Source organism: Aegilops tauschii, chromosome 4 (genome assembly GCF_002575655.3).
Source record: "Aegilops tauschii subsp. strangulata cultivar AL8/78 chromosome 4, Aet v6.0, whole genome shotgun sequence".
NCBI classification, from domain to species: domain Eukaryota; kingdom Viridiplantae; phylum Streptophyta; class Magnoliopsida; order Poales; family Poaceae; genus Aegilops; species Aegilops tauschii.
The window spans coordinates 381229748-381240883 of record NC_053038.3 but is presented as its reverse complement, the minus strand read 5'-3'; the positions used below and the strand labels follow the sequence as shown (position 1 = coordinate 381240883).

At 48.1% G+C, this 11136-nt stretch overlaps 1 protein-coding gene across 4 annotated transcripts; it reads right to left on the bottom strand.

Annotated features, from left to right (window-relative positions):
* Window positions 1-1946: 1946 nt before the first annotated feature.
* Window positions 1947-4479, bottom strand: LOC109759548 (uncharacterized). 4 transcript variants are annotated; one of them, XM_020318366.4, is made up of 6 exons: window positions 4126-4479; window positions 3924-4027; window positions 3655-3823; window positions 3425-3547; window positions 3234-3326; window positions 1947-3144 (listed from the first exon to the last, which is right to left on the bottom strand). In XM_020318366.4, exons 1-6 carry the CDS (start codon window positions 4300-4302, stop codon window positions 2188-2190), a joined length of 1623 nt encoding a protein of 540 aa, XP_020173955.1. In that variant the 5' UTR covers window positions 4303-4479; the 3' UTR covers window positions 1947-2187. The 4 variants fall into 4 exon arrangements, with proteins under 4 accessions (XP_020173955.1, XP_045083825.1, XP_020173958.1 ...); XM_045227890.2 differs by having other exon boundaries at window positions 3255-3326; XM_020318369.4 differs by having other exon boundaries at window positions 3234-3317.
* Between the last annotated feature and the right edge of the window lie 6657 nt (window positions 4480-11136).

Here is an 11136-nt window from a genome sequence, read left to right as displayed (position 1 = left end):
GAAGCTTCCTACGAGTGATCCGTAATTGCCTAAAATACTATGAAAGTTGTCCATCAGGGGACCTAAGTTGCCAATGCTACTGAGCGCATGGTTGTTGGCTAATCAGGTCGCAGGTGTTAGATGAGAAGTTGCATAGGGGGTTATCAGAAGTTTCATAGTGGGGCGGATCAGACAATTGCCTACAAACCTACACAAATTCCTAATTTTTGGTCGAGTTGTCTACAAAAATCATTGAAATCTTCAGACATAATGATGGAAAACACACATGAGTGGGCTAGTCAGGTCGTGGCAAGCTTTTCAAAACTAAACTCCACATGTATATCTTTCTTTAATATTTTTAAAAGCAACTTTGATGCTAGATGCGGCAAATTTAGTGCTAAACAGAAGCAACTTCACTCCATTAGAAACAATTAATTAGCAATAATAAGAATCTAACTAATGATACAAAACAACTTCGAAACAGAGGTAGATAACATCACAACTTTCCTTCTACAAGAGACAACTTTAGTGCTAAAAGCAGGCGACTTCACTACGTTCTGTGTCCTAGTTAATTTTGTCTAATTTTCTCCTAACTTCCTCACTAGTACCTCTAAGTTGCCTATTTTCATGCTAGTATGTCGTTGTTTTTAAATTGCCTATAATACTATGAAGTCATCAACCGGTGATGCTCTTGTATCTACTATTGCTAGTTATGGTAGGCAACATGATGGTGAATCTTGGCCACTTCGGAATATTTGTACGCAACTTAGAAAACAATGATAAATAACTTCATAGTATTGTAGGCAACTATTTTGGAAAGTTGGCAAATGTTAAACAATTGTAGGCAACTAATTACAAATAGCAGGCAACTATACATCAATGGTAGGCAATTTATAGCATTTATAGGCAATTGAACATCAAGTGTAGGAACTGACCATCAACAATAGGCAATTTAGCAGTCATGATATGCAAGTTGAGATAATTTTAGCAAAATTCATAGATACACATAGTGCAGTGAATTGCTTTGTATGTAGCACTAAAGTTGCTTTTTGTTTCGTGTGATTTTTCTCATTTTTTGCACAAACCAATCTAATAGTCAGTCCTACTAGGCTGAAAAGAAAAGGTGCTTCCCTATAACACTATAGTTGCCTCCATTGCACCCAAAGTTGCCTTTGAAAAAAAGTTTGACGAAACCTACTTATATAGGATCTAGTTTTGAAGAACTCGTCGTTAGAAACCTGGCGGTGAAAACGGAAATGAATTTCGATGCTTGAATAAAAAATTATGGCTTTTACAACTTTTTGAACCCTAAATAAATGCACGTGTGACAGGATTTAGGCTGATTTCATCGATAACCATGTGCCTACGGGGTGGTCAAACAATTTCTTTTTCTAGTGTAGACAGTTGTACACAAGAACATGTAATTACTCCCACCGTTTCTTTTTAGTATGCATATAAGATTTGGTGAAAGTCAAACTTTATTTGCTTTGACTAAGTTTATAGAAAAAATATCAAGATTCATAATTTTAAATCAATATTGTTAGATCTTGCAAATAATTTCATACTATATAGCTTTAGTATTATAGATGTTGGTATTTTTTCTACAGTTTTGCTAAAACTCATTTAGATGAGATATAGTTTGGTCTCATTCACTTTTTATAGCCATTAGATGTGATGCTATAAGATGCGTGTGTGCTGACGTGGGTTGTATCTGTTTTTGTTTTCAAGGTGAATGAGACCAAATTATATCTCATCTAAATGAGTTCTAGGCACTCATTTTTTTCTACAAAGTTGGTCAAACTTTACAAAGTTTGACTCTGACCAAATCTTATATACAGACTAAAAACAGAGGGAGTACAATATACGATTGTGTGCTCTAGACAACAAACGAGTGCCGCGGCGCTCTCTAGCCGCGTCCAACAATTCTGCATCTAGGGAACCTATCTCATCTCGGCCTCAAGAACACACGCTAAACTCCTCCCATTGCAGGACAAAACAAAACAATGGACAATTACTCACATGTCAATGAGTCAATGACCCTCACTTCCTATGTACAAAAAAATTCAGCGTCGTACCCCACGACCGATTTCCCCAGGCAGTCCGGGAAACCACCGCCGCGCCGGCCTGCCGCCGAGGCCGTTTCCGGCGTCCCATTTTCCAGTCGACCCAAGTCTGAACTGACGAGTGTACTGCTGTACCAGACTGATCTCATCTCCTGGTGCGCACCGAGATGGCCCTCCTGTCCGGCGTCAGGGGCACGCGCCCCGGCCCGGGGGCGGCGGAGCCGTACACCTGCTCCTGGAGCACCCGCGCGTCGGTGCCCATCCTGCGCACCTCCTCGTGCCGCGCGATGTGCTTGTTGCCGCCCTCCAGCGCAGACGTGATCCTCCCGTACGGCGCGCGGGCCACGAACGCCGAGCTCTCGTACGCGCCGCCGTTGCTGGCCGCGTCGGCCACGGGGCTCCTTCTGTACGGAGGGGCTCTGTACTGGCCGGGCTGCTCCTGGGCCTCGCGGTGCGCGCCCCCGCCGGCGTGCTCCGAGGCGTACCTCCTGTGCGCCGGCCGCGCGTCTTCCGAGCCGCTGGGCACGCTGTCCTGGAACTCCGAGCGCCGCGCGCCGTGCGTGTTGCCGCCGCCGCCATCCATCCCCATTGCGGACACCGTCCTCCTGTTGTGTTGCCGTTGCAGCTGCGGAGTCCAGACGAGGTCCTCCACGACATCGTCGTCCTCTCCGTCGCTCCGGTCGAACACAATGCTCTTCCCCTTCGGCGGTGACGGCGCGTCCCGTGCTGGTGCGTCCGACCATACCGAGGAGACCGTGCTCTTGTCGCTCCACGACGGTGACGGCGACGGAGACGGAGGCTTCTGGGGCCTCCCCGGCGGCCGCGTCTCCCGCTCGGTTGCTCCAGAACTCTGCAAAGGATGGACCTTATCGTGCCCGCGGCCGCCGCCTCTCGGTCCCTTCCCCTGCGACTCCGTCCGGGACAGCTCCACGGCCGCCCGGGCAGCCATGGCAGCGAACGACGCTGACTCGAACGCTGCCTCCGCCGCCATCCTGACATCGTCGTACTTCTTGGATTCCCTCGACGCCTTCTCCTCTGCTCTCTGCCGGGCAAGGTTCGGCCGGCTCATGTTATCATCGGCAAGCCTCTGTCTCCTCTGCACCTGTCACACATTGAATTTCTCACCATTTAGATTACAAATGGGAATGCCTGGTGATCATTTGCCCGATGACATGACACTGACGGACTGACCTCGGAAGTTTCGGTCCTGACCTCAAACTGTTCGACAGATTTCCCAGCCGGCGCCGGCGCCGGCACGTTCTTGGCTTGTTCACTCTGCTTACTCTGCATCACATTACCGCCATAACATTATGTCAGCTGACTCACGAGACAGAATCACAAAACTCGCATGAACAAGACGAGTCGTGCAGGCTGCAACCAACCTGATGAACCTCTCCCGGGCTGTCGGGGAAGTCGAGCAAGATGCCGTTCTCGGCGGCGATCTCCCTGGCCAACCTCCTCTGCTGCTCCGCGCTCGCCTTCTGGCCAGATAACCTCTGCACTAACTGCAACAGCACCAACCCTCTTAAATCCCAGCTCCGGTCCACCACCACCACCACCCGGCGACAGTTGGCGAGGCGGCACGTGAAGCAGCTGGAGCAGACGAACCTACCGTGGGATTGACGACGACCTGGGAGCCCTCCTTGGCCGCCCTCTCGAATTCCCGGCCGAACTTGCTTGCCAGGATGGCGCGCGCGTCCAGCAGCTCCGGCAGCTCGCCGCAGCGCGCCGACGCGAAAATCAGCCCCGCCGCCGCCGCCTTGATCTCCTCGCCGCACTCTCTGAATGTCGTCGAATAATCAACAAATTAGAATCTCGCGCGTACGCACAGAAGGAGGCGGCGTCAGAGGAGAAACCAAGAGAGCAGGAACGTGGAAGTACTTGGGCTTCTCCAGCTGGGCGGAGTGCTCGACGAGGATCTTGCAGTAGTGCTCGATGATGTCGAGCCCCTCCAGCATGCTGTCCTCCTCCATGACCTGCTCCGCCTGCGCAGCAGCACACGCCGTTCGGTGTTGGTACAGCAAGGGGAATTTGATGATGAGGGACAGGGACTTGTATTGTAGTATGGCGGAGGTGCACGTACCCTGGCGAGAGCGCGGTCGAGGTGGCCAATGGAGAGGAGCTGCGCGACGTCGCCGCGCGCAATGGAGCGGCGGCCGAGGCGGGGCCGGCGGACGACGGCGAGGCGCGCGACGGCGAGCTTGACGAGGGACTTGAGCTTGGCGGTCTGCTTGGAGGTGCTCTTGGTGAAGAACCCCATGGCCTGCTAGTTCGCCTTGGCGCGGGAGCTGGACGACCGGTGGGCGATGGGTCGTCTCTTTCTCTCCCCCGTCTTCCTTATATTGCGCAGACCAATGGCAGGCGAGGAAGAGAAGAGAAGAAGACGAAGGCGAGGGGGCGATGGATCGTTTCTTGTGGACTACGGAGTCTGGACTGTGATGTGCTGTGTGGTCTTGTGTTTTGGGGAATAGGGTAGGGTAGGATCCAAAGTCCCACCCCGGCACGAGGTCGGAGTAACTGCACTCCGTGAACGAACGTGCGTGCTACGAGTACGAGCGGGCCTGGTCAAACGAACTGACGAAAAAGTTACATGGAAAAGCGCCTGCAGAGGAGAATATCAAAAGAGTTGCCCGGGAACCCAAAGGTGGAAGTAGATCGTGGTCACAAGTTATTAGCGCGGCCTATTCGTATGGACGCTACTATTCCACGCAGTCACAGTAGTAGTCAACTTGGCCGGTGAAAATACATGTTCGTATGTCCACATCTCACCTGCTGTGCTGCGATTCAGAGTTTACTTTGGCAAGTCTCCTGATGATTTTACCGCGCAAAAAAAAGTCTCTTGATGATTTTGGTTTTGCCATTGGGGGAACAAATGAACCTTCTTGGAATCAATTATTTTCAGCTGCAAAAGGTCTAACCAACCAACCACTAGCCATGCCATAATAGAACGCCACCGTGGCATCGGCATCGTCTACGGGCGCCTTGCCGGGTGGGTGATGCCTTGCTTACCAACGCCACCGTGACATCGTCTACGGCCGCCGAGTGATGCCTTGCTTACTACTCCTTCCCTAATCAGTCTCAGATAATTTATTCAGGAGTACTCTTTATTCAGTATCGTTCGTTCGGCTGCGATCCCGTGCCACCGTGGGTCCATGGGACAGGGTGTAAAGCCGGACGGACACTCCGAGCATGTCGCCCGCCCGCGCGCCGTGAGCAAGACACGGACACGGACCGAGCGGCGCAGCAATTCGTTCCATCGGGGTTTGCGGGGTACGTGTCCCCCCGGTTGCTTTTGGTTGTGTAGGCATTCATCCACGAATAGAGATGCGAGACCAGGTCATCAAACCCTGCCCGCATACATCCTATCCCAGATTTCTTTTTAACTCCACACATTCAAATAGCCGCATATATAGTCTAAAATAATTCAAATGTTCAAATGCAGTAGTAGTTCAATTTTTTTTTTTTTAATATTACACTTCAACATTGTTGTCCCTTTTAACCGTCCACAGATACTCAATCATATCTTCCTTCAGTTGCTCGATGCTGAATTTGTTGATTCATTTGAATAAACTATTCAAATGTGGCCACATTTTGATGTGAAAGTTCGATAGGAGCACCAGTGCTCTCAAATTCAAGACCTGCGGCAGCATCCCCACCATCATCCTTCATGATCATGTTGTGCATGATCACACAACAGGTCATCACCTCCCACAAGGTCTTCGGATCTCATTGTTTAGTAGGTCCGCAAACAACTGCAAAGCGTGCCTGCAAAACTCCATAAGCCCTCTCAACATCCTTTCTAGCTGGTTCTTGTCTTTGGGCAAAGTGAGACTTTTTCCGACTAATTGGGTTATAGATGGTGTTCACAAAATGCCTTTGGGCAAAGTGAGACTTTTTCCGACTAATTGGGTTATAGATGGTGTTCACAAAATTAGCCCAAGGACAGTAGATATACCGTCAACAAGATAGTAACCCATGTTCTACTCATGGCCATTGACAATATAGTGGAAAGGAGGAGCTTTTCCTTCGGTCAGCTTAGCAAACAATGGTGATCGCTGCAGCACATTGATGTCATTGTGAGACCTAGACATGCTAAAGAAAGCGTGCAAAATCCAAAGATCATGTGATGCATTTGCTTCAAGAATGATGGTGGGCTTCTTACATGACCCTGATATTGCCCTTGTAAAGCTTTTGGACAGTTGTTCCATTTCCAATGCATGCGGTCAAGAGCAAACCTGGCCACCCTCTTGCTTCCGAGATTGCCAAGAGCCTCTCGGTGTCTGTGGTTCTCTCAGGTACTGAGGTCCAAACACCTCGACCACGGTAGTTGCAAACCTAACCATGACATCTCCGCATGTGTTCTCGGACATCCGTAGATACTCGTCTCACGAATCAGCGGTCGTGCCATATATAAGCGTCCATAGTGCAGTCGTGCACTTCTTGTAACCAGAGAACCCAATCGTTCCTATGGCATCCTTCTTCAAGATGAAGTAGTCATCAAAGGACTGGACGTCATGATAGAGACGATCGAAGACATTTTTGCGCATCCGAAAGTGCCAGCGAAAATTGTCAGCGAAGAGGGCATCAGGGGCAAAGTAGTCGTCCATCAGCGTCCAATGGTCGCGCGCCTGGTTGCAGTTGAGCATTCGATGACCCTTGATCGATCCCTTGAAATTCAGAACATGCTCCTCTGCACGCTCTGCGTCTGCAAGCACCGTCTGCATCATCATCGTCTCATCAGTGTAGTCCTCCTCGCCGGATGAGCCGTCGGACGACTCAACATAGTGCTCGTATATGTACTCCATATCAGAATCCATTGATTTAAAAAAGAAGGGACAAAAAAACTTAGCTCGGGCAATTCACCGAACAGTTGCTAGGCATGGTGAGCATCGTAGGAGCGGATGGTACCTGTGCGGCGGTTGGATGAGAGGTGTGGAACGATGGCGGAGAAGAAGCGACGTGGAGCCCGGGTATACTGTTGGAGGTGACGGACTCGTCGAGTTTCGGCTGGGGTGCGGCCTGGCGACCGGGGTGGTGGAGCGGCGGCGAAGGAGAGAAAATGGGAGGATGGAGGCGCGGGCTCCGGGAGGGGTTTTGGGTGGGGTTTTGGATGGGTCAGGGGTGTCGAAGTCCTACGTGACTATTGTCTGGACACCTACAAAGTCATCAAACCCTCACTTTGTCTCTCTTTTTTGCCGAAAAAGGTACACCCGGACCTCTCGGCGAACCGATAAATGTCCCTTAATACGTCCGGACCGCATAACCGTCTCATCTAAACAATCTTATATTAAACTAATGATTTGAACACTTTTATATTTCATTACAGAGGGAGTATTAGTTTACAGAGAGAGTATATTGTACTATCATATCGTATCATATCATGGCACAACTTTTCTTTTTCCTTCTCTATGGGATCGACATGGAGCAGGACGCGCGACTCAATGGAGTCTAGTAGTTAAATGGTTACTCAATGAGTATTGTAATCCCGTTTGTTGGTGGCGCAGTTGTCGGAAATGCGTTCTTCTTTCCGGCTAAACGTGGCTGTCTTTGAGACCCAAAACCAAAAGCAACCCGCTGTTTATAGTAACAACTGACTGATCAGTGGCGTTTGCACTTTTTACAATCAACCTTGCCTTAAGCTACAACTACCGAAATTCTCATATGCTAGTAGTAGTAGGCTCTGTCTATGCTCCGAGACTCAGAGCGGAATGTTTGGTTACTCTCACTTGTATACAGCTGGACACATCCATCCAGAACCAGAATGGGTGGCGTTCATCCGACGCAGCGCCGATGCTCTCTGCGCTGCTTAAGCCTTAAGTTTCATTCATCTCAGCATCTGCCAAAGAAAAGAAAAGGTTTTATTCCAGCACGATACCGCCGGGGCTTTGTATATGCCTCTCGACGAAAGGAAGATGGTTAAGCGTTTGGCCCCACTTTACAGCCACAACCATAGCGACAACTGACAAAGTTGGTATCTGGAGTAGTAGGAGTGTAAAAAACAACGAGGTTTGTTTATTTATTTAAGGAATAATTTTGATGGCTGGCAAGCAAAGCAAAGCATCATCACCCATGCGGGTCAACAGTGAGTCACTCAACGCTGGTGCATTATTGTGATGGAAGAGACTAGCTAGGTCGATACTATTTCCTTGTACGACGTCGTGTAAGATGTGCCGGTTGTTGTCGACACGCTGCGCTGAGGTGGTGGAGTGTTGTGTGCTCTTTCTTGGCTGCGGAATATCCTCCACCTGTGGATTGCTTGACTTGAGTCCACCGTGAACCTCATCAGCTAACCTCGTAGTTAGGATCATCTCGAATATAAGAGAAAACAAGGTGACATGACAAGACTGACAGCGAAGTGAAAGTGGCATATTTTTCTCCGCAGTTCTACTTTTATTAGGCCAATGTGAGGATGGTGGTTACTCCATAATAAACGTTTCCTATGGAGAAGACGCGTATACGACGTTGGGTACCTCCACGTATACGTAAGCAATGGAAACTTGTCTTAGCTACATCACATCAAATCCATGACCGAGAAAAAACCACTAGAGGTGCACAACAAGTAGCGTGTAGAAAACATTACTGCTACCGCCAGTCAGTGATCTTCTGGATGTTTTATTTATAAGTAAACGCTTTCAAATCAGACAAGAAAACACATAAACGTCAAATAAGCCGGCCTCTGATCACACGTAGCTAGCGGCTGATGTATGGGACTGAGGTAGGCCTAGGGACCCCCCGATAGTCTTGTAAAATAAAACAATCACACATGTAGATGTAGGCAGCAACAGATGAAGGAATGCTGCACGTTATCATGGATCCATGCATGCACGGTGGTGGCGCGAGGAGCAAGCTTTTCGATCAAGCACAGACAGACCAAAAGTGTGATACTCCTTCCGTCCGAAAAACCTTGTCCTTCAAATAAATGTATCTAACATCAAGTTAGTGCTAGATACATCCATTTAAGATACAAACTTGAGACAAGCTTTTTTGGACGGATGGGATACATGTTGCGAGCGATTATTAGGTACGGTCGAAAAAGGACCGGATCGCTTTTGATGGCGGGAAGGAAAGCTGGACTGGTGCTGTCGAAAGCACAGCAGGACCGGTAGTGGTGTTCTCCAAAGAAAATGTTGGTGTCACCTCTACAGTGGTGTCAGGCGTAGGCATAGGGATTTATGCGCTTCGTTGTTATTCGTTCTGATCTCTGAAGGTGGTTCTTGCTGATTAATGTTGAAGCAAGTTATGTGGAGGCCTTAAGGGCTGCAAGTGTGGGAGTCATGGCTAGAAACCATACTGGAGAAGTTATCATTTCGTCCTGGGATTATATTGGGGTGTGCAATAGCTCGGATGAAGCGGAACCGAGAGCGACCCTTACGGGGCTGTACATTGGTATTACTCTCCACAAGCCCATCATTTAGAAAGTGATTGTTCTTTTATGGCTTCTTTTCTTGAAACTGATCTTCTAGACAGGTCTTCTCTAGTTGATCTAAAGATAGAAGCATTGAGCTTATCCAAGTTGGTGATAAATTGTAAGATATCCAAGATTAAGACAAGGGCTAACAGGGTGGCGCACGAGATTGCGAAGTTCAGCTTTGATAATAGGTCCGATGATGTGCTTCTTAATAGTGTTCTGCCCTGCATGGCTAAAATTGTAACAATATTTTAAACTAATTAATATATGGGAGGTTTTTTTTAATAAAAAAACGAAGGTGGTTCTTGCTGTCCTCTGACGCCGACAGTTGAATCCGCCCTGGCTGAAACGGTGGGTGGTGATCGTCGGAGCCGAGGATAAGCTCCAAGCTTGCTCTCCTTATCCGTGCCGTTTTGTGCAGGATTCCGTGGTGGCCGATGGGTTTTGGATGATAGAGTACTTAGAGCATCTCTAGTGGATGGTGTAAATTTGGACGTGTATATCTCCATATACACGTCCATATACAACTTGCTAAATTATACACCTCCCAGTTTTTCAGTGGAACGTGTAAATTAGGACGTGTATATTCCAACTGCTATATTTTCAAACGGCTATATTTCCAACGGCTATATTTCCAACGGCCATATTTTCGATCTATATAAACCACCCCTACCACCTCTCTTCCAGCACACTTCTACCTGTGACTTCTCTTCTCACCTAGATTTCTCTATCGTTTCTCACGCAACACAATGAACACATCCACTTGGGACATGAGTTCTTCGTCATCTTCATCTGGCGACGATGAACTCATACTTGCAGCATTCGCCGAGCGCGAGGAGGAAGAGAGGAAGAACGCTCGACGCCATGGCGGTTCCAAGCATGGACGTCAGTCAATCGATCGAGGAAGAGATGCCGGATTTCTTCTTCTGTGGGACGACTACTTCAAAGAGGTTCCTCGCTTTCCCGAACATTTGTTTCGACGAAGGTTCGTAATTAGTACACTTCTCTGCTTTGGTCCTTTTTTCATTTCCCTGTCTCATTTACTTCAACGTTCTCCTGTTTTTATAAACCTAGCCGAAGGCCAAACTCCTCCAGTGAATTATAGCATCAATGGCCATCAGTACACAATGGGGTATTACCTTGCAGATGGTATCTATCCACGGTGGGCAACATTTGTGAAGAGCATACCAGCTCCAACTAGCAGAAAGCATAAAACTTTTGCCAAGAAGCAAGAGGGGGCTAGGAAAGATGTGGAACGAGCCTTTGGAGTTCTGCAATCCCGTTTTGCCATTGTTCGTGGACCTGCTAAAGGATGGAAACGTAAAGAAATCACTGATGTCATGAAAGCTTGTGTCATAATGCACAATATGATAGTTGAAGAGGAGCGACAAACTGGTCGGCAAAGCTGCACTTTTGAGGCAATGGGAGAAAGAGTCACAGTCTCTCGTACTCATGCGGAAGAACTGAACTCTTTTATTCAGATGACTCACCGGATTAGAAATTTCGATGAACATGATCAGCTTAAACTTGATCTAATTGACCATGTGTGGCAAAAGTTTGGAAACGAGTGATATCCTAGTTATAAGTTTGTAATCCATTTCTTTTCATCTAGTTTTAATTTATGCAATGAGTGATGTAATCCATGTCTTTGTAATGCAGCTATCAAAAAAAATATTTATGCAATGA

Excerpts from the sequence above, each read along its gene's own strand:
- LOC109759548 (XM_020318366.4), bottom strand. The coding sequence starts at position 4,302 with ATGGGGTTCTTCACCAAGAGCACCTCCAAGCAGACCGCCAAGCTCAAG. Across the intron at positions 3,824-3,923 it reads GCCCAGCTGGAGAAGCCCAA|AGAGTGCGGCGAGGAGATCA; the intron begins GTACTTCCACGT and ends GACGACATTCAG. Across the intron at positions 3,327-3,424 it reads GCCCGGGAGAGGTTCATCAG|AGTAAGCAGAGTGAACAAGC; the intron begins GTTGGTTGCAGC and ends AATGTGATGCAG.